General features: G+C 41.3%; 2 protein-coding genes across 2 annotated transcripts in view; one reads left to right on the top strand and one right to left on the bottom strand.

Moving 5' to 3' along the window:
* cog5 (component of oligomeric golgi complex 5) overlaps window positions 1-21,751 on the top strand; it is a 68,075-nt gene extending 46,324 nt beyond the window's left edge. The window contains exons 11-22 of the mRNA XM_037121260.1: window positions 3,722-3,803; window positions 8,644-8,848; window positions 9,851-10,012; window positions 11,121-11,220; window positions 14,009-14,119; window positions 15,736-15,798; window positions 16,621-16,724; window positions 18,096-18,333; window positions 18,528-18,604; window positions 19,672-19,798; window positions 19,877-19,956; window positions 21,151-21,751. Coding sequence (XP_036977155.1) covers window positions 3,722-3,803; window positions 8,644-8,848; window positions 9,851-10,012; window positions 11,121-11,220; window positions 14,009-14,119; window positions 15,736-15,798; window positions 16,621-16,724; window positions 18,096-18,333; window positions 18,528-18,604; window positions 19,672-19,798; window positions 19,877-19,956; window positions 21,151-21,277 — 1,476 coding nt within the window. The 3' untranslated portion in view covers window positions 21,278-21,751. The remainder of the gene's footprint in view (window positions 1-3,721; window positions 3,804-8,643; window positions 8,849-9,850; window positions 10,013-11,120; window positions 11,221-14,008; window positions 14,120-15,735; window positions 15,799-16,620; window positions 16,725-18,095; window positions 18,334-18,527; window positions 18,605-19,671; window positions 19,799-19,876; window positions 19,957-21,150) is intronic.
* Window positions 21,735-25,202, bottom strand: ndufa5 (NADH:ubiquinone oxidoreductase subunit A5). The gene is made up of 5 exons (XM_037121263.1): window positions 25,089-25,202; window positions 23,633-23,677; window positions 23,315-23,431; window positions 22,988-23,053; window positions 21,735-21,941 (listed from the first exon to the last, which is right to left on the bottom strand). The coding sequence occupies exons 1-5, from the start codon at window positions 25,107-25,109 to the stop codon at window positions 21,840-21,842; spliced, it is 351 nt and encodes a 116-aa protein (XP_036977158.1). The 5' UTR covers window positions 25,110-25,202; the 3' UTR covers window positions 21,735-21,839.
* Window positions 25,203-26,146: the final 944 nt, after the last annotated feature.

The following is a 26,146-nucleotide window of genomic DNA, read 5'->3' on the forward strand; positions in this document are numbered from 1 at the left end:
AGTTTTTGCAATTTCACTCATTACACGGGACCTGATAGGCTCATTTTCATTTCATTTTTTTCTGTTTGTTTGTTTTTTCTTTCTTTTTTCTTCTTATTACTTCCCCAATTTTCTATTGTCAACTGGTATTTTATTCACCTGTGTCAACCCTTGTTTCAATGAATCTACTTGTGATGTAGGTGTGTATGTGTGTATGTATATACGGGTGTGTGTATATATACACATATCTTTCCCTTTTTGGAGGATTTGCAATATTTATGATCATGATGGCGCTTCACAAATGAGCACATGGACATAATGTGGATTTCAATGATTAAAGATTATGGATCCTCATGTGACAGTGGTACAGTGGACATTGGACTAACTTTATGCTAAAGTCTCTACTTCAGTCACATCAACACTGCCTTGGGCTCTATGTTTTGTTCTGTTGTATTTGTTGTGTTTCTGTTGGGTCAAGGTGCCCACTGTTTGTTTGTTTTTTTTTGTTGTTGTTGATTTGTTTGTTGGTGGTCGTGTAAAAACAAAACATAATAAAAACTTGAGTCATAAAAAAAGAAATGGAATTTCATGATCAACACTCTGGGAAACATCTGTTCAATTGTTGGTGGCTTGCCAATCCGATGCACTTCTTTAATTATTACTGGGTTAGTTGTGTTGGTTTAGAGCAGTTGTGTCAAACTGATCCAGTAAAGGGCCGCTGTGGCTGCAGGTTTTCATTCCAACCAAGCAAGAACACACCTGATCCAAATCAGGTGTGTTCTTGCTTGGTTGGCTGATTGGTTGGCTGATCCAAATCAGGTGTGTTCTTGCTTGTTTGGAATGAAAACCTGCAGCCACATGGCCCTTTACTGGATCAGTTTGACACATATGGTTTAGAGTATCTTTAGTTAAATGTTTGTCAGATATTTCATAAACTGTCTATGCAAAATCATTCAAACTCTAAATACGAAAGGTAATCAATGATGCCATGCTTGCTGTTGTGACTGTGTGTTGGTGTATGAAGTGTTTTTGTGGTCTGAGTGAGTTTTGGAGGGGAACTGTTGGTAATGCAGTATGGTAGTAGCACTGGTGTTTGATGTTTGTAAGCAATTGAAGAAAACTGAAAAAGACAGAAAATTAAATGTTTAAGTATTTACTGATTTAAATGAATGTCTCCACTGATAGCCTTGTAGAGCATGTAATATGTCTAGATTATGAAACTGGTTTCAGAGTTTTTTTAAATGCTACATTCTTTGGTCATTGTTAGAAGACAGGTCTATTTAGAGGAAAGCAAAAAAGTAATCAAGAAGGAAAGAAAGAAAGCAGGCTACCAGCTCCTGGCCATTTAAACAGGAGTAGTATCAATAGTTAACACATTACCATGACCATCAGCAGTGTCTCACTGTCTCACCCCCACTGAAACATAGATGTACAAATCAGAGCAGGAGACTGTTGCTATGGAAACAAAGCTCTCACCAATTACCCAGAGATGGAGGTGTGAGTTGGAGACCTAATGACATGTCTAAATGCAAGGCTTCTCAGCAGCACAGCTGCACTATCACTCCTCATGGAAGAGAGTGCCATGTGTCCACAGAAACATGACTGAACACACACATCACATCAGCAGTAACATCTTAACGTAGAGTTGCGGCATCCAATTAAATCATTACAAGTAGAGAAAGAGAAGCATTCAGACACCTGGTGTCTGACAAATGAGCTGCAAAGTATCCTGACGGGGATAATATTGTGTAATGCAATCACTTGCGTAGTCTTGCGTTCAGAAATAGCTGTTACACCTATCCCCTGGACTTGTTTATGCATAGTTACACAGGTTAGCTCGCCCTCATGATCTTTTTAGCCTTAATTTACTTGTTCATCACTTGATTTGTCCTCCCCTCAATCATGGTTTCTCCATGTGATAGCAATTAACTCTAACCACCCACTGATACTACAGGGAGAAAAAAACCCTCTCTTCTGTTTTGAAAGCCAGTGAAAGATCATTCATACTTTTATTTCCTCCAGGTTTCACTATTGTGGCTTCCTTCTTTCAGCTCAGCAGGTGAAATTTCTCCTACTTGTACTGAACGCTGCTGCCAAGCTCAAAGTGATAAAGCGTTATACTCCTATCCCTGCTGCCAGCCACTGGTTCTCATTTTTACAAATGATTCCGATGTTCATTCTGGTTTTTAGATGTTGGTGTGATCAGGCTCTGATCTATTAAGCCCCTCCAACTGTAACTGCTGCTTGAGGTCCAGTTCCGTCATCATCACAGTATTTTTACTTTAAGTTTTACAGAAATAGGTATTTCTGTGTTACACATAGGCTAGAACATTTTTAGACATTTTTTGAAATAATAATGGAATTATTTATTCTATTTTATGTTTTATTCTAATTCTCAACCAGCAGTATATGGATAGCTGAGCCTTCCAGTTGTATTTGATGATTGAACATGTCCTTTCCTGGGCATCCATTGGCTGCTATAACAGCCTCCGCTCTCCACTCCACTACTTTCAGTCATTGCTCTTGATATTTTAGATGGCAGTAGGGATTTGCTCCTTTTCAGACACTAGGGGTCCAATGCTGATCAGCTGTCTACATTCCAGTATATCGGGGCTCCGCTCAGGCCAGTTAAGTTCTTCCAGAGCAAACTGGGAAGACAATTTCTTTATGAAATCAGAAGTTGTCGATGGTGTTTTTGTAAACAGACCAGACATTTCCAGACGGCCGTCTTCAGCTGTGGGGATTTCTCCTGTGTTACCATGACAACACTGCTATTGTCACAATGCCATTTGTCACTTATCAAATGGAGATGGGAAAAAAAGGACACTGCATTTCGTTCACAACTTCACACTATCAAAAGAGCCATCAAACAAAAAGGAAAAGCACCCCTTCATTACCTGGCCACTAATGTGAGCGATTATATGCTAACATTAGTAGCCCCTGCTCCTTTCCTACCCGTCTGTTCTGATGTTAGAGGAGCTGTACCAACTGCAGCAACCTCACTGCCGGACTTTAGCCATCAAAGAGGGCTGACTGATGAACATGAAATATGTCAAAAGTGGGACTGTCATGCACAAATCAGCAATTACAATGTGACGTTAGCTAGCCAGCAGGTTAGCTACCGAGTCATCATCACACTAGTTGTGATTGAAAGTTGTGAAAAAAAGGGAACTTAATACAATGAAATGACAGAGTTCTCATAACCCTCATTTTGAAGCGTGTCTCTGAAGAACTGCCATTTTTAGGGCCATGTAGCCCTCACAGTGCACCGTACACCTCTACCCCAACAAGAGTCGGGACACACGACACCTAGACATTAACACATGAAATGGAGGGGTAGAGACAAGGTCTGTATTACCTAAGTGTTGTACCTCTTCATGCTGTTCTTTTCTATTATCCTCACATCCTATTGGTTCATTGAGAAAGAAGCAGTGATTAAGAGTCAAGGTGCAGAAAGCAGAGGATGTAATGGATGTGGCAAAGAGAGGTGAGAAGGCTAGACAGCAGAGCTGCAACAGGCCTTTTTATTTGTCTCAACACAAACAGGCTGTTTTGTAAGGTATTCACTTCACTAAAAATGAAACAATAAATCATATTTTCTATGTTGCTTTGAGTTATAGCTGCCACCCTGAGACCAAAGGTGTCTCCCATGAATTTGTCGACTCATGTCAGGCACAAGGCCTCCTAGTAGATCTGTAGCTCTGATCATCAGTGTGTTTCTCTTCTGTGTACTTGATGACAGGATGGTCAGCCTGATATCCTCTTTACCTTCTGGAACGATGTAACCACCACACTAAGTGAGGAGTTTCACAGAGCAACTGAAGGTATGAACTGAACATCCATTTCTTCCATTCCTGCTAATTCAGGGATAATATGCATCACTCAGAGAGTGTGAACCTTAAAGTTTTCTTGCAGATAGCTGCTACACTACCAGCAACAAAAACAATTAGTGGGAGGTTTCATTTAGTGAGCTGTAATCATCGGGCTGTAACAAGAGCACTGTTAACAGCAGGGAGTTGATGGTGCTACAAGTCATAAAGTCTGTTGTTCATAAATCTATCAGAGCTTTGAATCGGCGTTGGCCCGTTGTACAGCCTTGCTTTGTATAGAGTCACTACTGGCAATTCAAGTTTTTGTTCACTGCAACAGTAGTTTTTAAAAAGTCATTCAGCAGAGTAGAGAGCAGCGTCTGTCTGGAAGAAATAATTAGTCTTAAAACAGTTTTTGGCACACTGCAGTCTTGAAGTATTAATGCAGTTTTCATGTTTATCTCCCGTGGAACAAAATGTAAACCAGGCGTCCTGAACTCTTCTGTTATCACCTCCTGCGATGGGCTGGCATGCCTCAAGTAGGGTTGTTACTGATACCATTTATGGGGCTGAGAATGAAACAAAAACAAAAAAACAAGGCAGAACAAAACAAAGTATTTGAATACTGACTTGTAAATTATTTGCCATTAAACTGATAAAAGCTGCACATTTGTGACAGCTGTCTTAAAAATGTACCTGTACAAAGCTTCATTCAGGTCATTTAGGTGAAGATAAACTAAGCAGGCAGTCAGCTGTGGTACCTGCGAATCACATTTTCCTTCACTTAGAATAAAGATGACACAGCTCACCTGTACACTGATGTAACCTGTTTGCCTTGAACTCCACTTATGATAATGATGATTTATATTCTCTATACAAATATCTATTTCAGTAATCTTTACTCTGAGGAAGGAAGAAGATTTAGTCTTATCGAATACCATGAGAACAAGAACTAAAAACATGTTGCCAGTGTTCACTGTAAATCACTTGAGCTAACTTACCAAGTCTAACATGATCTAAACTAGATGAAATCAGAGACTATTTTTGTGTCCTCCCACTCAAGACTTTAAAATATCTGCTAAGGCTGCCTGTGGGGATCTATTGTTAGCTTATAGATGTTATTTCCTGGCATGGAGGGACATACAACACTTTCATATGATTTTTATAACATACAGTGACAATAATCATTGAGATATATTTTTGATTTTCCATCCACACATATTAATATTCTTTTCTGCCATTCCTAAAGTATGTGCATCTGAAAGTTACGTTACTGATTGCAGCACACAGACATCAATGAGAGAAATTGATCATTTTCAAGCCAAGTGTTTATCAGGAATTAAACACTTTAGAAACAGTTGTAAATGGTAAATGATTTCTGTTTTAATTGTCTCAGTCTTGTTCCTCACCTCTCCATAGTCTTTTATAACTGAAAGTAAATTAAAACATCTCAAAAAGACTATAAATATGAATAAATCAGTAGTGGGTGAATGACCAATTCTCTAATTCTTCTCTAAGCTTACCCCTAACCCTTAAAGAGTGGAAAAAATAATGATAAAAAAACATCTCTCTCTTTCATTAACACACACACACACACACACACACACAGATCATATGGAGGTGTTTCAGTGGAGAGTTATCTGATTACAGGAATAACAAAGTGAGAACAGGAGAGGAGGATTTGGCAGCTTGATAACATACTTGGCTTCACACTTACACTTTACTGAAAACCCTGCAGTGTCTGTCATGAGGTGTGTGTCTATGTGTGTTTTTGTGTGTGCACGCTAGCTGTGTGCTGAAGATATTCTGAAACAAAAATAATTAAGAGAGGGATTTTATATACAAGTAATTTAAAGGCGTACATCTATAGGTTTATATAAATGATATTACGGACTGTCCTCGGTTTCCCTTTTGTTATCTTCCCCTCTTCTCTTTCCATTCTTTGTCATGGTTGATCAAATGATAGTATTCTGTAGATCTCTACTAGTCATCAAATCTCACATGTAATGTCAAGCAAACACTGAATGTGTCTACTGAATTATTGTGTGTATCAAAGTCTGATAGATCTCCAGTAGAAAACTGTTTGAGGAAAAAAAAAAAAAAGCAGAAACATGTCAATGGCTCAGATACTCCCACATACACTGTCCTACTGCCCCAAATACTCTCTGAATGTGGACTAATCTGCTGCTGAGATTGTCCTAAACACTGCACTATTTCCCCTGTTAGCATTGTTTGCTAAAAAAAGCTTTTAGGAGATGACTTAGCCTTTAAAAAGATTAAGGGATTTGTGAGCCATTTTAAAGAGTTAATTCTCCAGTATGTACCAGTGTATACCACTATGTACCACTCTGTCAGACTAATGATTGGCAGTTTGAAACAAGCTTGTGAATAGTGTTGCTTTCGTCAACGAAAATTATGACTAAATATCGTCGTCAACGAACCTTTATCACATGACGGAAACGAGACGAGACGCAACGTAAATGGTGGTCATGTGATGAAAACTATGATCAAATATATAATCCAATGTTGTTGATGAATAAAAACGGGACTGAATGTGGTTTACAAAATAAAAACTCTGCTAAAGTATCTCTTCATTTTCGTTGACCAAAACGAGACAAGACGAAATGTAATAACATTATTTCGTCACACTATTATTATTATTTTGCAATATTTCTGTTTCCTGAGTCTCATGTCAGGTGCTGCGTCAGGTCGCACTGCGCAGACGCAGGCGACGTCACTTCCTCAATCCCCCCCGCCTGGCATTATTAAGAAGATGCAGCTGGTGGCTTAACATTAACGACAACTCAAGACACAGAGTTCAGTCTGGCACTAAGAAAGGGACCGATGGCGGCCAGCCGGGGTTCAGTGTTCCCTCCAGTGTCACCTGTCAGTCTAAACCTGGGGACAGTTTCTAATCATATGGATGCTGTTATAATGTGTAATGATTGAGATACTGACCCACCAAACATCCTGGAAAGTGACAAAGTTATGTTTCTCGCTCTAAATTACATAATTACATGATCGTCATCAGTAAACTGGATGCTGTCTGACTCACTCTTGGGGACAGAGGCTGATTTCTGGGGGAAAGTTCCCCGAAGTCTGGAGGGCTGATTTATTTTCATCACCAACACTTGGTGAGTTAACATGTTTTGCCGGTGACAGACGCTGTTTTTAGTGCAGAAATGTGAGGAAGAGTCGGGAGGACTGACAGGAGGACGGACGCTTCTCCATGAAACTAACAGTCAGCTAGCTGTGTGTGTGTGTGAGTGTGTGAGTGAAAACAAAACAAGGAATACATAGAAGTACAAACAAAAAAGAAAATAAATAGAAAAAATAATAATGAATAATAACATGAGGTGTGTTGTTTGTGTGCGTGTGTGTGTGTGCTGCTGTTACCAAATGACACTGGCCTATGAGGGGAGAAGGGTACTACATAGCAAATGCAAGACAAGTACACAGAAAATAGAAATTACATTACTAAAAAGAGACTTAAGTACAATTGTCATTGACTAAAACTAGACTAAAATGTAATCAGTTTTTGTCGACTAAAACTAGACGAAAATAGTCATGGATAATTCTGACTAAAATGAGACTAAAATGCTCAGACTTTTAGTCAACAGAAACTTGACTAGACTAAAAAAAGTATAAACGTGACTAAAACTAAAATTACAGTTTTACACAAAGACTAGACTAAAACTAAAATTAAAACAGGTCGCCAAAAACAACGCTACTTGTGAATCTGCAGCAGATTCAGAAATATCATCCTTGTCATTTGATTCATTCTTCTTCCTCATCGAAACATGATTTCTACTGTACCCACAATACAACTCGACCACCGTCATTTCAAAGATTCAGGTGTGTTATGGCTAATGGCTAGTGTACTGCTAACCTGCAGGTGAGATGTGGAATGGGCTACAGAAGCGTGGTAAGCTCACCTCTGTTCCATACAACTCCATACGCCCACATTTTTCATTTGCAGCCTGCAGCCTAAACTGACACTAGACCCATTCACACTGTCTGGGTTGCTGAGCCGCTGCTGCTTTGCATGTTTGTGTCCACACAGCAGCGTTGCTGCTGCAGCAGTGTGGCTCCTGTCTGTCCTTTCCTTTTACATGGTGTTTGACTTTGATTATTGTTGATTAATGATGTGATTTTTCCTTTACCCTGCTGAAAGAAAGAGAAAGTGGGAGAGAGATAGAGAGGGAGGAAGGGAGAGGGGAAAAAAACGCTTCTCTCCTGTTGTGAGTATTCTATTCATGTCTGTGACATTTCCTCCAGATGTTGACAATAAAATTGAAACGCTGCTCTAATGTGTCTGCAGGTTGTTTTCAGCTCTATTTTTGCAGAGAGCCACATACGTGTTGCGGTAAAAATAGGCAAAATAGGCACACTTAAGTTGAGCAACGTTCATAGCCTGACTAGGCCATTTAGTTGGACTTCTGCCATTGTCCCAGTACACAAGCACCAGGGGAGTATCGATTTATTGACAGAAGCGTGTCTGACCCCACCACAGTAGGTGGCGATATACATCGTTGCAGCTAGTTGACAATGGAAGGTCATCTGGTAGACCTATTAAGTAAGTTAAAGTACTGAGTGTTTTTTAAAATAAATTGTTCCCACCTACTCCATATTTATGTTGTACGTATCCCACACCCAAGATGCAATGAATCATTAACATAATGAGGGGTAGGTGTATTTTTTAACTTTAGACAAGGTTTAGCAGGTCGGATAAAAAGCTCTAGTCAGAGGTGTGAAATGTTCTGTTCTAGTTGCTCACTTGTTGCTTCCCTCAGAATTACCATACATAATAATCTCTGTCCTCACTGCATGCTCTCTCCTCTTTGTCTCTCTCTAGCCTCGTCCTTCCTGAAGCAGGCATTTGAAGGAGAGTACCCTAAACTGTTGCGACTGTACAATGAGCTGTGGCGCCGCCTGCAGCAGTACAGCACCAGTCTGCAGGGGGCACTAACAAGCAGTGGAGGGATTGACGCATCCCTGGACATCTCAGCTGCAGAGTCAGACAGTCAGGACCTCTTCACACATGGAAAACAGGACTACAAGTGAGCAGACACAAAGACAGCAACACAATCAGAGTCCACATAGGCTGTGATCACACCTACAGAACCAGGGTGGAGAAGTTTATTATGGAGCATATTTTTGTTTTGTTTGTTGAGATAAACGCTTTAGTTACATGTTCACTTACAAGTCAACAAACACTGCTATTGTTGTAATGTGATGACAAGAGTGAACATTAAAACATCAGCACTCCTCAGTCTGCAGAGTGAGAGATGTTGATGCACTGCTCCAAAACAGTCATTTCTTAAAGTGTTCCTAATTAATATCACACATAGAACAAGACTATTCAATTTGCACAGGCCTAAGCAGAATATTCCTCTGACTGTATCATTATGAAGTAATCCGATTACTGGACAACCCACTCTAGCTCCTGAGCTACAGCCACGACAGGATGAGCAAATCATCATAATCAGTACTCAGCATTCCAACTTTCTTGAAATTAGGGATGTAGTAGAGACAGTTTATGAAAAGAAGGTAGGAGGGAGGACGGTGAGATGAAGAAGTGCAGGAGGGAGGAGGGACTGAGGAACAAAGGAGTGATGTAATAGATGGACGGAGAGGGAATGAAGACATGACAGGTACAAGAAACAAGTCCTCTCTTGATTAGCACTCGTGAGCATGTGCACAGAGGCTGGTGAGCAGACATACGTTAGATGTTAGACACACCAGACAATCGAGCTGCTGGCAGAGTGAAAAACAACAGTCACACACGCACACATGCACACACACACACACACACACACACACACACACACAGTAGCCCTGAATTGTAGTAGCATGAGACATAGTGGCCTTTTGCTTCCATTTAGTTTTGCATTCTAAGCGATCCATTAAAAATGTCAGCACAAAGTTTTAGCCAATTAGATGTGTCAAGACAAACACTAAAACACCACCATATGTATGTTACTAATACTGTAAATATTGTCTAAACGTATAAACTGTGTCTGGTTTTCTGTCTATCTCTGTAAATGTGTGTGTGTGTGTAGCCCAGAGAAGGCTCTGAAGGACTCTCTGCAGCCGTATGAGGCAGCCTACCTCTCAAAGTCCCTCTCTCGCCTGTTTGATCCTATCAACCTTGTGTTCCCTATGGGTGGCCGCAACCCGCCCGCCAGTGATGAGCTGGATAGCATCATCAAGACTATCAGCAGGCAAGTGCACTACATGCCTCACAGCCAAGACCCACGAGATGTGACAAAATCATTCAATGCTGCCGCTGCCAGTAACATGAATGAAACGGTTAAAGGGATAGTTTGTGTTTTTTGAAGTGGGGTCATATAAAGTACATATCTATAGTCGATCTGTTCCCTACCATAATCACCAATCGGCGTCAGTTTGGAGAAGTAGAGAGTTGCTCCAGCCCAGACGCTCAGCTTTGTACTGCAGTGAACGGAGTCCAGAGAAAAAGAGAAATAAACCACCTAAAACAAGGCTCACCTTAAAAAATCTATAACAGTTCAAGTGTGTGTTGTAAAGGGAAAATTCACACCGCTTTACATCGCCGTCAGACCGGCCTTTATTTTGGCACTACATTTTCTCAACCGTAGAAATTTGGGGTTTCTGAGTGTGGTTGCTCTAATGAACTTATCCTCTTCATCAGAGGTAACTCTTGGTCTTCCTTTCCTAGAGTGGTACTCATGAGAGCCAGTTTCATCATGTGTTTGATGGTTTTCACAACTGCATTTAGAGATACATTCAAAGACTGTCATTTCTCTTTACTTAGCTGATTGGTTCTTTCCATGATACGGATTAGAACAGTAGTAAGGCTATTCTCTGTATAGAACTGTGTACCAACCCTACCTCTGCACAACATAACTGATGGTCTCAAACACATTAAGAAGGCAAGAAATTACTCAAATGGACTCTTGACAAGGCACACCTGTTAACTGAACCCATTCCTGTAGTCCATAAAATGTAGAACACGTTCTGGTTCGTTTAACACTTTTTTGTTCACCACATAATTCCATATGTATTCCTTCATAGTTTTGATATGATGTCTTAAGTATTAATCTACACTGTAGAAAATAATACAAATGAAAACATACCATTAGATGAGAAGGTGTGTCCAGACTTTTGACTGGTACTGTAGATAGTAATCAAATTCAAAGAACATGTGAAATTAATTATTACTGATACAAATATGATGATAATTAGATGATAATGATGATGATAATATGATGATAATTAGTCAGGTTGGATTATTAAAGTGGGATTTGAAATCTGTCCAGTCAACATATTTGTTTGTTTGTTTGTTTGCAGTGAGCTGAATGTAGCATCTGTAGATCCAGACCTCTCTGTGGCTGTGGCAAAGAATGCTGCCAAGACCGTCCAACTCTTCTGCGTCAAGTCTGAACAACTGGTGTGTACTCTGTGTGTACTCTGTGTGTACTCTGTGTGTACTCTGTGTACTCTGTGTGCACTCTGTGTGTACTCTGTGTGTACTCTGTGTGTACTCTGTGTACTCTGTGTGCACTCTGTGTGCACTCTGTGTGTACTCTGTGTGTACTCTGTGTGTACTCTGTGTACTCTGTGTGCACTCTGTGTGCACTCTGTGTGTACTCTGTGTGTACTCTGTGTACTCTGTGTGCACTCTGTGTGCACTCTGTGTGTACTCTGTGTGCACTCTGTGTGTACTCTGTGTGCACTCTGTGTGCACTCTGTGTGCACTCTGTGTGTACTCTGTGTGTACTCTGTGTGTACTCTGTGTACTCTGTGTGCACTCTGTGTGCACTCTGTGTGTACTCTGTGTGTACTCTGTGTGTACTCTGTGTGCACTCTGTGTGTACTCTGTGTGCACTCTGTGTGTACTCTGTGTGCACTCTGTGTGCACTCTGTGTGTACTCTGTGTACTCTGTGTGTACTCTGTGTGTACTCTGTGTGCACTCTGTGTGTACTCTGTGTGCACTCTGTGTGTACTCTGTGTACTCTGTGTGCACTCTGTGTGTACTCTGTGTGTACTCTGTGTGCACTCTGTGTGTACTCTGTGTGCACTCTGTGTGTACTCTGTGTGTACTCTGTGTGCACTCTGTGTGTACTCTGTGTGTACTCTGTGTACTCTGTGTGTACTCTGTGTGTACTCTGTGTGTACTCTGTGTACTCTGTGTGCACTCTGTGTGTACTCTGTGTGCACTCTGTGTGCACTCTGTGTGTACTCTGTGTGTACTCTGTGTGTACTCTGTGTACTCTGTGTGCACTCTGTGTGCACTCTGTGTGTACTCTGTGTGTACTCTGTGTGTACTCTGTGTACTCTGTGTGCACTCTGTGTGCACTCTGTGTGTACTCTGTGTGTACTCTGTGTACTCTGTGTGCACTCTGTGTGCACTCTGTGTGTACTCTGTGTGTACTCTGTGTGTACTCTGTGTACTCTGTGTGCACTCTGTGTGCACTCTGTGTGTACTCTGTGTGTACTCTGTGTGCACTCTGTGTGTACTCTGTGTGTACTCTGTGTGCACTCTGTGTGTACTCTGTGTGTACTCTGTGTGCACTCTGTGTGTACTCTGTGTACTCTGTGTGCACTCTGTGTGCACTCTGTGTACTCTGTGTGCACTCTGTGTGCACTCTGTGTGTACTCTGTGTGTACTCTGTGTGTACTCTGTGTACTCTGTGTGCACTCTGTGTGCACTCTGTGTGTACTCTGTGTGTACTCTGTGTGCACTCTGTGTGCACTCTGTGTGTACTCTGTGTGTACTCTGTGTGCACTCTGTGTGTACTCTGTGTGTACTCTGTGTGTACTCTGTGTACTCTGTGTGCACTCTGTGTGTACTCTGTGTACTCTGTGTGCACTCTGTGTGCACTCTGTGTGTACTCTGTGTGTACTCTGTGTGCACTCTGTGTGTACTCTGTGTGTACTCTGTGTGTACTCTGTGTGCACTCTGTGTACTCTGTGTGTACTCTGTGTGTACTCTGTGTGTACTCTGTGTGCACTCTGTGTACTCTGTGTGCACTCTGTGTACTCTGTGTGCACTCTGTGTGCACTCTGTGTACTCTGTGTGCACTCTGTGTACTCTGTGTGCACTCTGTGTACTCTGTGTGCACTCTGTGTGTACTCTGTGTGTACTCTGTGTGCACTCTGTGTGCACTCTGTGTGTACTCTGTGTGTACTCTGTGTGCACTCTGTGTACTCTGTGTGTACTCTGTGTGCACTCTGTGTACTCTGTGTGTACTCTGTGTGCACTCTGTGTGCACTCTGTGTGCACTCTGTGTGTACTCTGTGTGCACTCTGTGTGTACTCTGTGTGCACTCTGTGTGCACTCTGTGTGTACTCTGTGTGTACTCTGTGTGCACTCTGTGTGTACTCTGTGTGTACTCTGTGTGCACTCTGTGTGTACTCTGTGTGTACTCTGTGTACTCTGTGTGCACTCTGTGTGTACTCTGTGTACTCTGTGTGCACTCTGTGTGCACTCTGTGTGTACTCTGTGTGTACTCTGTGTGTACTCTGTGTGTACTCTGTGTGTACTCTGTGTGCACTCTGTGTACTCTGTGTGCACTCTGTGTACTCTGTGTGTACTCTGTGTGTACTCTGTGTGTACTCTGTGTGCACTCTGTGTACTCTGTGTGCACTCTGTGTGCACTCTGTGTGCACTCTGTGTGTACTCTGTGTGTACTCTGTGTGCACTCTGTGTACTCTGTGTGTACTCTGTGTGCACTCTGTGTACTCTGTGTGTACTCTGTGTGCACTCTGTGTACTCTGTGTGCACTCTGTGTGCACTCTGTGTACTCTGTGTGAGCTCTGTGTCGGCTGTGTGCACTCTGTGTACTCTGTGTGCACTCTGTGTGTACTCTGTGTGTACTCTGTGTGCACTCTGTGTGCACTCTGTGTGTACTCTGTGTGTACTCTGTGTGCACTCTGTGTACTCTGTGTGTACTCTGTGTGCACTCTGTGTACTCTGTGTGCACTCTGTGTGCACTCTGTGTGCACTCTGTGTGCACTCTGTGTGTACTCTGTGTGCACTCTGTGTGTGTGCGTGCATGTGTGCGCAATTCTAAAATTCTGAATGAAAAAGGATCATCTCTTTTCTGTTTTTGGATATTCTGGTATTTATCTACAGTTGGCTTTGCTGTGTGTAGACTGTACCATCCACTGCCCCCCTGTGGTCTGTCCAGTTTTACTTTTTCAATCAGTCACTCACTCCTCCCTCTGTTTGCAGCTGTGTACTCAGGGCGATGCCAGTCAGGTGATTGGTCCATTAACGGAGGGCCAGAGGAGAAACGTTGCTGTGGTGAACTCCCTCTACCGCCTACAGCAGGCTGTCGCCAAGGTAGGAGGTTCCTTCTGCAGAATCGAACAATCCACCTGCACACTTAGAGTTTAAGTCACACATACAATAAGTACATAAATTCAGCTCTCATAGACCAGTCGAGAAATGTTACTGTAACACTGAGATAATGTGGTCCTATTGTATCATGAGGAATCACCATTGCAATTTATATTCTGTTGTGGTCAGACATCATTTCTGGCTTCATCTACATGTTCAATGGCTTTTTGTCATTCAGGAATAGGTGCTACAGAAATGTTAGGTGAAGGCTGTTCTCAGTCATGACAGGATCATTACTGCTCACCTGATGAAGTAGAGGTGACCTGGTTCCCAAGTGGGTAATGAACATACCAAACGATTTAACATCAGGGCGGCTGTGGTCGGCTCAGGAAGTAGAGTGGTCATACACCGATTGAAGTGTTGCTGGTTTGATCCCCAGACCCTGCAGTCGACATGTCAAAGTGTTGTGAATTGGTGCTATATAAATGAAACTTGACTTTGCTTGACTTCTGCTGTAGCCCAGAAAGGACGACCCATACGCTGACTCTACAGAGCACCTTTTGCCTTTTTTTTTTTAAACGGCCACCATAGGGAGAGGGAGACGAGAGGTGTTGAGTTGGTTGCAATTTGCAGCCACGTCAAATTGTACACACTGGACCTTTCAAAGTGCCACTTTAGTTTCCCTTAGCATAGATAGATAAAGACAAACTGATAAATCTTGATGATAATTAGAAGATTATTTGACCAGATTGATATGAAAATAATAATTTGTTGCAGCCCATGTGTATGTAGCTAAACTGCCTGGAACTTGTATCACACATGAGAAAAGTAAAAGTTCAAACTTAAGTTCAAAGATTTTTTTTTTTCTTAGTTTTAAATCTGGTTGCATGACTTGGGTTTAGTTTACTTTTTTGTCAATATCTTTCCTGTGCGTTTAACAGTACAAGTATACTCTAGCACTATATTATGATACTTGTGATATACTATAATACTATAGTTTCTGTGTGTAGAGCGTGTAGTCATTGGAGATTAGTTAACTACATTTATTTCCTCACAACTGTCCACAGGCGTGACGCTGACAATTCCAGCGTGACACACAGTGACACACAGTGCACTTAAATGTGCATGTGATTCGACTATTACCTAAGAGATGTCACATGGACACACAAACACACACGTGAAAGGAAGCAAAGGAAATTAAAGGGGGATCAGAGGACAAGCAGTCAAGGTGCTGTGTGTACAGCCTCCTCAGCTACAGATGTATGCTGTGTCCTGCCACAGCAAAAGAAAAACCGATTACCCCTGCATTAAGTATTTAACCTCCAGCTGTTACAATGTTCACGTGTGAAAGTAGGAGGCAGGAGGGTGGGGTGGTGCTTTTGTACTAATTAGCATCAGTTAGCTATAGAAAAGGAATCCTGACCCATCAGCCTGCAGTAATCCATACTTGATCCACTTATTATTGTTTCATCATACATGCTTCCATGCACCCACAATATACAACAACACATACAGTATTTGTCCAACCTATGCTGAGAGACACAGCTAGAATTATCTCCAGCACTGATGTCCCCAAAGGATGTATTAAACCTTTGACTTCCTGTCTGTTCTCTCTGCAGATCGTCTCAGGATTGGGGTCGTGTCCAGCAGCTGCTGCAGAGGCCCTCTCTTCTTCTTTGGAGGTATCACAGGAAACTAATTTATCTGTTTGTTTGGTTTTGTGTTTGAAGCAAATCTTCCTAAGTACACATGCTTTGGTAGGAATCCACACGCTCCTGTGCTGACACTGTGGGGACAACGTCCTCTGAGTATGTTATTATAATGGAGCTTTCTGCCAATTTACAAAAGGCCTGAGGCTCACATCCTTTCCTCATAACTGTGAATTAGAAAACTGGGACATGCACAGTTGGTTTCATTCTTTGTGAAGCCTGACATTATTATTTAGTTTTTTAAATTAAAAAAATCATGTTGATTTTACTCTAAATTCAGTCATTTGGTCATTGTTAGTTTTAGTCAAGATTACCTGACAGTTATTGTGGTTATTTGGGTCTGTATTTTGTCTCTCATGTAGTACCATTACACTTGAGCCACACAGCTACGAATGCAGTTTTCTAAAGAAAAAAAAGAGCTACCTCTGACAAAGCTAGGATACCCATTAAACAATTATTGGATGGATATTTGATCTGCAGTGTGACAACAAAGATGTTTCACCCCTTTTCAAAGTGACACTATATTTCTGATCCAGGTAGCTGCACATGTCTTCTGGTTTGATTTGTATGAGGAGAAAAATAGACAAACATTATTTTTATGAATATATAAAACAGTGAAAAATATCTAGTGTAAAAGTGGGGCAAAGACTTTTTCACTGCGATGTATATGTACTTGCTCACTTGACTTCACAAGTTGCTTCTGTGTGGAAACAGGGTGAGAGTGGAGAGTTAACATTTCCTGCAGAATGTTACATCAGTCCGCCTCACTGTTTGTTCCCCTCACGTCTCATTCAGGGGGTGCAGGCCCTGATGAGCAGCGCAGTGCTGCCTCTCCTGCAGTCAGTGAGTGACTCCATAGAGGCCATCATCATCACACTACACCAGGAAGACTTCTCGGGGTATGCTACATTCAAGCCTCTTTCCATCACAGAAACTTTTCCTGGGTCTCAGGAACCACTTCAGGAACCAGGGAATGAATTGTTAACTTAGTAATGGAGACACTGTTTCTCAATGAGCTCGAAATGACTCCGGCTCCTCTACTGATGTTTCTTGTTACTTATGTGGCGACAGTAACACCATAACCAGTATTGCCCTTTCTCAGGACTGATACTGATTATGATAAATCAATGAGACTGATAACAGATATTAATTTGCAGTAAAAATGTAAATCTTGGTGTCAACATTTAGAACTGGTGGTGGCCTAAACAGAAGAACAGTTTACTCAAGTAGTGTTCTTCAGTACAGTTTTTAGGCACTTGACTGGAGTATTTAATTTCTCTGCTACTTTTTACTTCCTCTCCACATTTTTTTTTAATATATATTAAATTCTATTTCAATTCAATACAAACAGCTTTATTTGTCCCTGGGGGGCAGTTAAAGGCACATTGAGTAGTTGTACACAGACACCAACAAGTCAGCGCATTAAGTACACAGACACATACAGGTCAGAATAAAATAGACCAAATAAACTAAAATAAGAAATTTAAAGTATTTACATGAGGTGCAAAGTAGCATTGAGGTAGGTTGGGTTGTGCATGAAGAGGCAGCAGCAGTGTTTGCAGCTGGGAACAGAGTATGAGGGCTCTTGAAGGATACTGCGCTGTCATCAGTGTTTCCTGCTCACACATGGTGGAAAGTGCTCTGACCGGCAGTTCAGTGATTTTAGAGCAGACGTTGACTGTCCGCAGGCATGTCCTGTTTCGCAGACTCATGGAGAAAGCCATGACACTCTCTATAGTAATAAAATGCCTGTAGAATGTCTTTATTTTTTTCCCCTTAAAGCTTCCTCAGGAGATACTGCTGCTGTTGGCATCTCCTGAGGTTCTGCTCAGTATTGGAGGCAAATTTGAATGTACCAATGTACAGCCAGCTTCCTCTGCTTGCTGGAAAAGGTCACCACCGTCTCTTTGGTCTTATCACACCACTCCACAAACTCATGCAGCACTGAGCTGTGATGATGATATGAGGGGCCTGAGAGCAGGGACAGGAGAAATGTGTCATCTGCATACTTAATGATACATTTGGTTACTTTACAGATACAGATTATATTATTGTTAATAGGCTAATAATTTTGATACATTACCAATCAGATAATATTGTGGGCTGGACATTGTAGGAGTGGAGGCTCCGTCAGATCCAAAGAAGCACATTTTAAATTAGTGTATTAGTGTACACTAATAGTGTATACTTTGATGTTTTCTGTGTGTGTGTGTGTGTGTGTGTGTGTGTGTGTGTGTGTGTGTGTGTGTGTGGGTGGGTGGGTGTGTCAGGCCTCTGTCCAGCCCTGATAAGCCAGATGTTCCGTGCTCCCTGTACATGAAGGAGCTGCAGGGCTTCATCTCCAGAGTGATGGCTGACTACTTCCGACACTTCCAGTGTGTGGACTTCATCTATGAGAGCACAGAGTCCATTGCTCAGAGGGCCATCGAGCTGTTTGTCCGCCACACCAGTCTGCTGCGTCCGCTAGGGGAGGGTGGCAAGATGAGGCTGGCTGCTGACTTTGCACAGGTGAGCTGAGATGAGACTGCTCCAGGCTGATTGTAATCCTTCACTGGTGTCCATGATGAGGCAGATGCAGAGGTCATGAGGTCATTGAGCAGACTGAAATGTATTTCTCTGTTTGTAATGTAATGTAATGTGTGTGTGTGTGTGTGTGTGTGTGTGTGTGCATGTGCATGTGCGTGTGTGTGTGTGTGTGACAGATGGAGATGGCGGTCGCTCCTCTGTGCAGGAGAGTGTCAGATTTGGGGAAAGCGTACAGAATGCTGCGCTCCTTCAGGTGTGTATACTCATGTATGATGAAGATCAGTGCTCATAACATTCATTTGTGCTATTTGGTTCTGTTATAAAGAGGAGGAGGAGTTGTGTTGTCAGCATGTTTTACATGGTGTAGTGGGATTAAAGGGTCACTTCACTCAAATGAAAGCACAGTCACATAATAAAGACAGGAGTTTGGTGCTTCTTGGTTCACTGTTGTTTTCTGAGTGTCTCTATGAGTTAACCTCCTGTCTTACCTCATTTATCACATTGTGTGGTGATTGTAAGTTTAATACTAAGTCTAATAATATTTTGATCTGTTTCGACTCCCAGCTCCAGTGTGAATGTTGCCAACAGTGGTTAGAACACTGAAACTGAAGGCTGATATATATTAATGAATTAAATGATAATGAATTATTTTTGCATTGTTGCAGTCGTGTACCGACTTCAGACTTCATCTATCTTATTTCTTGAATGTTAGTGCAGTAGCCTTCAATCTGGTGCCAAAGTTCAACAAACCAACACAAAGTGTGTTTGGCTGCAGTCATGTGAACACAGCTCACCCCTCTAATGGCAGTCAGTCCACGTTTGGAGACATCTGTCTAGTTTTGTTGAAATGCTCTACAGCTGTGTATCTTTCCACCAGCAGTGTCTTGGATCCTGTGATCATCCAAATCAACATTCAGCATTTTGAATAAGGACTGTTTTTCAGTAGAAAGCAGTTCAACCAACTAATGTTGTTTCAGTTATAGTTATTAAGCAAGTAACTGATAATACAATGCTTTAGACACAATATGATACAGTACTTAAAGCATTCTAGACATGGGCTTCATAGAAAGTGTTTCCAAAGTATTGTTTCTGGAGTATCATAAAGAAACTACAGCGTGGTGCACTCCTGTTATATAGGACGACACATGAATGAACTTTGAATGCTTCTGGTCGTTGATTTTATCAACTGTCTGCCTGGAGGGAAGGAAACCAATTAAACACTGATGTTGTGGAAAGTGTTCAGAAGTGGTATCATCTCTACATGGTCCAGAATACAGTATATTACCATATTGTTATATTACTGTGTGTTCTGTGTTCCAGGCCTTTGCTGTTTCAGACCAGTGAGCTGATAGCCAGCAGTCCAGCTGTGGGTGACCTGATCCCCTACAGCACCCTGCTGCACTTTCTCCTCACCAGAGCCCCATCTGAGCTCAAGTCACCCCACCAGGTGTGTACACACACAGAGAAATGAATCCCTAAACTACTGTATACAACTACAGCATCTAAAGAGCGTTATCCCCCACAGAGAGCAGAGTGGTCCATCGCTCGTTACTCCCAGTGGCTTGATGATCATCCCTCTGAGAGAGACAGGCTCACTCTCCTCAGGTAACCTTTGTTCCATTGGCTTTCTCCTTTTATATGTCAGTGTGCTGGTACCTCACAGCCAACACACACACGTGTGGTTGATGGATGGGTTCAGCTGCCTTCACCTAACGTAACCTTTGTAAGTGGAGCTGCAGACAGTTGAAGCTGGCTGTATTTTGAAAGATGACCAGTGAACAAAAGTTAACTTTATTTTGACACAGTTGGATCATTGCTGTGAAGCAATACTATTGAAAGTGAACGTGACCACACATTATGTTTCTACCTAAACACAGGTTTTAACTTCTCAAGGCAGGAAAGGCATGGGTGGATTAATATTAATTGTGGCTGCATTCCAGATTTTCTAGTTTTTCTCTAATGTTCTGTGGTTTTATACCTTTACTGCAGCAGGAGATCTAAACTTTTAATTCCACTACATGTATTTGAAGTTGTGCATGACTTTTTTAAACCAAGGATTTTACATTCAAAGAGCAACGTTTGCTTTTATAACATGATGCATTATTAACAACAGTGTATAAAGTAGCTTCACATGGACCAGCTGCTTTCATCCAAATGTAAAAATGTTTTCTGTAAGTGATATTTTTAGTTTTGTTAAAGCACAGTACTTCAACCATACTGTCTACCAGAAGTAGTAAAACAGCTGTATGTTGTTCTGTCTTAAAGAGACATAAGTTTTGTCCTAACTAAATTTTTAAAGGGGCAGTCTGTAAGATCTGGACAGAATTTTAGTTCTGTCAGAGATGTTTACTGTGTTAAGAGATGTCTGCTGAGCTTAACATGCTAAGCAGCTAGCCCAGGCCCATCTTGTTTCATCCCACTTCATATCTGAAGAGGTGACAATCTGCTGCCAATTGACTTCGCATCAACTCTTGAATTCTTCTGTTTCTTATAAAATACACCCTTAACAGCAATATTTATAAATTACATTTCAGACTTAGATCTTGATTTGAGAGAGCACTGTTTATAAAAGGATCATACAGGATCTATAAAGTTAGAAGTAGCTTCATATCAACCATCCTCATCTTTAAAATACTTCCATGCAGACAGTACGAGCCATTATCAGCAGGACATTTTCCTTTGTCTACTCTCGAGTTAGCACTGAGGCATGCTGTCACGGTCATGTCTGACTTGTACATTATAAATACTTCTTAGCTGTTCGTGTGCTGTAACTGAGCTGTGTCCTCTCTGTCCTCTAAGGGGTGCTCTGGAGGCCTACGTGCAGTCGGTGAGGGCTCGACAGGGGAAGGAGTTTGCTCCCATCTATCCCATCATGCTCCAGCTGTTACAGAGAGCCACCAGCAGCACACAGGAGGTCAGAGCCTGAAGAGGACTAATGGTATCTGAGCAGAGTCAGAGGCTTTTGTCTGACATACGTGAAATCCCAAGGATGTTTGTTGGATCGGGTTTAGCTCTATGCACACTACAGAATGCTCCTTTTAATATGTATGACCACAGTAGCTGCAGTATAGCTAAAAACTTAAAACTGATCAAAGTTTTACAATTCTGAAGGAATCAAGGGACTGTGTTGTGGAGGAAAGCATGATGTATAAGTTCTTTTGACTTGTATGAGACCAACTGTGGCACTCTTCACTGAACAGAACTGTGGTTGTGTCACTTTACAAGAACTGAACTTGTGTTGTCCCAGAAGTATCTAAAGACCACAGCTTCTCATCTCAAGCTTTCTTTTTTTTTTCATTTTTAGTCCAGGGAGTTGGATTGAGCTTCTCCAGTCACTGACTCATGTTATGGTGTACAACAGTTCAACAATGACTGAGAATAAATGGGGAAATATCTTGGACTTTTATTTGTACATTACTTGATTAGAAGCTGGGGTATTGAAACACAAAACACACATGGTATAACATGAGCAGTTTACATAGGTGTATTCAGATGGGCCATTTCCACTGGTTGGCAGGAGGCTCCTCTACCAGCGGCTCCCATGGTTTCCACTCTGACATCTTCCTGGACAGCGCCAGCTCACATTCAGCCTACACACAGGACACACAGCATTCAGTAACACTTACATTATCCCATGAATCACAGACAGCTGAGTCCTCATATCATGCTTTATGTGTCAGGAAATACTCAAACATTTCTGACACTCATTTGTTCTTCAGATATGGAGTGAGAGCCAGCAGGTGATTAGCTTAGCATAAAGTCTGGAAACAGCACATAACTTATTTCATTTGTTGTTTTAAACAAATCAGTTAGCTGCTGGCTGTGGTGCTCTAAAGTGTCAAACTAGAGGCTTTATCTTCCAGCACATCCAGTCTGAATGATGGACAGCATAAACAAGTTTTATGTTGGAGTTTTGGAATTATAGGAAATACTCAATTCAGGAAATACAGATGAATGTTCCAAAGATGAAGAGTGTCGTCAATATGAAGTCTACACAGTTTAGCTGTACTGGTAGATCTGTGACATTGCCATGTCCTCATTCACTACAGCTGGGAATAGACCGTCACTGACTAAATAACAGTCGCAAACTGACACTGATTAACAAGACTATGATCAGAGTCCTGACATGAAGCAGCCTCCTCAAATACTCCTTGAAGTGTTTGTAGCAAAATGAAATGTCTACCCATCAAAAATGGCAATCTGTGATGTATGAAAGTGAAACCAGGTCAACTTCAGAGACCGAGGTGTGTGAAGATCCTACAGAAACCTGAATAAACTCCATCATAAAATAATGCTGGCTCACTTCTTTCACATGGCCCAGATTCTAGTTGAAAACCTATTGAAAATAATGTCCAGGGATCAAATCTTTTGAACAACTCAAACCTGCAAACCCTTAATTTTTTATGTCCCTCCCTCTCCTCCTGTTTCCTGTTGCTCTTCAACTGCACCACTAAGTAAAGTCAAGAAATATTTAGCTTAATGACAAGGCAACTCCTTCAACTGTCAAGTCAAACTTAGCTGATGTGACCTTGATCTGAAAAGTCACTTTAATCAGCCCAACAGTTGTAATGTATTTCAGTGTCACAGGTGACAGTATATGAGGAGACTGAAGTGAAGCACATCATCAGTCACCCACCTGGAAAATGACTTCTTCAATCTGCCCACAGTTTATCTTCTTCTCCAGCTTCTCCACATCAGGTTCCTGTGGAGACAGAAGAACATGGCAACACATCGAAAAGGTTAGTCAGCTATTTGGGTTGAACTCAGGTTTTCAGCCCTTGTAAAGCCGGATCACCTTGATAACCTACACTCTGCAAAGCAACTTCCGAGGATTGGATCAAAAACTGCCAACAGTCCTACTACTGATCAGTCACATGGCTGGAAATAGGGACTCATCATTCCTGCACATGAAGTGACATATAGGCAAACAGAGACATGGTCAAGCAGGAGTATACTCACTCACCACTTTGACGTGGTTGAACCTCTCGTTGACCAGCTGCTCCGTATACTTCCTGTAGGCTGCATCCTGTGGCATCGTCTGCAGTGATGCCAGAATCTTAGAGTACAGAATCCTCAGACGCTGAGGAACACCAGAGCAAATTAGTTAAGGCAACAAACTCTCCTGAAGAATGTGTCAGTGTCGGCTGGAGTGTGTTGATGAGCTGTTATTTAAGTTTGTTTCATTTTGTTTGGAGTCAATAACAGCATGCATTCACACCATGTGATGGAGGTTTCTCTCTCACCATACCCATGTATGGTGTCTGTACTGTCTGCTGCTCACCTCATGTGGATTGTTGGACACTGCCAGGCCGACCAGACCAGTCGTCTGGAAGAGAACAGCAGGACAGACACTTGTTACTTCACCAAATCTCCTTCTGCACTTTATAACTAGAGCAAGACGGATACTCCATTTTGGGGGCTGATTTTATGGATATCGGTATAACATTCAGCGCATATTTTCAGCAATGATGATGAAGAATGTGGTCATCAAACATGTGTGATGAGGATATGCAACAGTGGCAAAATATTTTACTATTTACATCCCCAGTGAAGTATAACGTTCAGTGCACCAATGACATTTTGGACAATACATCTTATTGTTAATCCTTAGTTGTTACTGCAAGCAATATATTCTGTATTATAATAATCTATCACAATCAGTGCATATCAGAAAGCATATTTATTGATACTGATATCTGTGAAAGGCCAGTGTCAGCTGATAATGTCAAACTTTACTTGGATCACTATACTTCTTTTTAAAGAACCTCATTTAACAGGATTTTCACTGCTGTATCTGCTGTGTCAACTACTACCCACACATACATTTGCATAGTTGGACAGAATGGTGACTTTTCTCAGTATAGCAAGTTTTTCCTCACTCAAATTGAGGATCTAAGGACAGAGGATGTCGATGACTGTACAGAGTGTAAAGCCCATTGAGGCAATGTGATTTTAGGCTACATAAATGCTGTCAGTTGAAGGTTGTCAGTGCAGCAGTTCTAGTGCTGCAACACCTTTACTCAACCCGAATCATCTAGATAGAGAGTAACTCATGAATGATGTTGCAGTGTAGATACTTCTGTGACAGCTCAGTGTGGAAACTCTTTTCTCCACTGATCGACTGGCTGCATCTCGTCCCTTTCAGTGTGAGCGTGCATTCAGATCACACAGGTACTAAACTCAGACTTTCCTTCACAAAGACTAACTGACTCTTATATCAACATATGACCCCAGTGAATGCTAACACATGACATGCACAAACTATGGCTAGCATTCGCTAGCTCTTTTTTACCCTTTAAACTCTAACGTTAGTGGCAAATTACAGGAAATCAGACATTTTACAGTATGCGTGTTACCCTTGAGTATTAATTATGGTAGTTAATTCACTTCAAGCACTGTATCACAACACAGTGCAAGGGTTCTATAGTTGGTTAGCTATCACGACTGTTTCCACATCGTGGTATAAAGTTACTATCAAGTAAATGTAATAGTGCCATAAACCTTGAAATGAAAGCCTGTAAGTAGCTGTATTTCGTTGACCAGGCACGGCTAACCTACCTAGCCAAGTTAGCAATACAGGTGTTAGCTAATGTTAGTTGACACACAGCACATGGAAAACCGTGCCCGTTTAAGTCACCCACATTAATACAATGTAGTACAAACTACAGCGAGTTAGTTCTGTACTGGTCACCGCGTTTTCTTGCATCAGTAAAACAAACCATGACCTCTACGCGTACCTTTTTCAGCAAGCCAGCCATTATTGTCTGCGGACAAGGCTCCCGTCCGTCGTTTCCGGCCACTAAATACAACGTCAGTGTTTTTTTTTTTTTTTAATTATTATTTTTAAAGCAGCACCAACACCATAGACATATACAATATTGTATTATACATAGACATATATACGTAGACGCCTCATTGACTGCTATAAGTTAATGTCACTCATTTACGCATTCACACACGGATATATTCAGGAAACAGAGAGGAACCAAAAACAACGTCTGTAACGTTCTGTGATAATTCTGAACGTAACTCGGTCACTGTGATGATAAATGACAGACGTCATTTCAGCGACAGACTGCAGCAGAAGACTATGGACAACTGACTGCATATGAATCAGAATCAGATACTTTGATATGCAGAAACACATTAATAATATAATAATAAATAATGACAATAATAATAATAATAATAATAATAACAACAACAGCAACAATGACTATATATAAATGCATATTTATAAAAATAGCCTCCTACAACTTTATTTTTTTACCATGACATGTTATTGTATATATTATATTTTATAATGTTCTGATGTGGAGTACATCACTTCACTGCTAAAAGCAAAAGAAAGCAGGCTCACTGCCTGTTGCAGCTCCTTATTTTGATCTGCAGACGTTATAGATTAAAAAATCACAGTATTTCTAAATATGATTGATCTAAGGGACATTACAGGTTACATGTTACAAGGTTACATGTAAACAGTGTTATATTTACATGTCAGGATCTGGTTATTATAGACAGATTCAATATTTAACTGTCATGTATCATCGCAGTAACAGCGTTTCATTTATTGGCAGCTGTAAAACCATTATAACGATCCATCCTGTGGTTTGGCGCCTACGTGTATACTGAACATATAAGGAATAGTTAATGTTTATAGTCATCAGAGAATGTTAGACGTTGTTTTTGGTTCTATCTGTTTCCAAAAGATACTTGTGTGTGTGTGAATGTGTAAATGAGAGACATTAACTTACAGCACATTGTAGGAGTGCGCTTTATAAAATTCACTCCATTG

The sequence above is a fragment of the Acanthopagrus latus genome, chromosome 14, assembly GCF_904848185.1.
Source record: "Acanthopagrus latus isolate v.2019 chromosome 14, fAcaLat1.1, whole genome shotgun sequence".
NCBI classification, from domain to species: domain Eukaryota; kingdom Metazoa; phylum Chordata; class Actinopteri; order Spariformes; family Sparidae; genus Acanthopagrus; species Acanthopagrus latus.

What these genes read in the sequence shown, in the direction of transcription:
- ndufa5 (XM_037121263.1), bottom strand. Translation starts at nt 25,109, where the DNA reads ATGGCTGGCTTGCTGAAAAAG. An exon ending in TGGCTGGCTTGCTGAAAAAG is followed by an intron (nt 23,678 to 25,088) that starts GTACGCGTAGAG and finishes GTTCTCTTCCAG; the next exon opens with ACGACTGGTCTGGTCGGCCT. An exon ending in TGTCCAACAATCCACATGAG is followed by an intron (nt 23,432 to 23,632) that starts GTGAGCAGCAGA and finishes GGTGTTCCTCAG; the next exon opens with CGTCTGAGGATTCTGTACTC.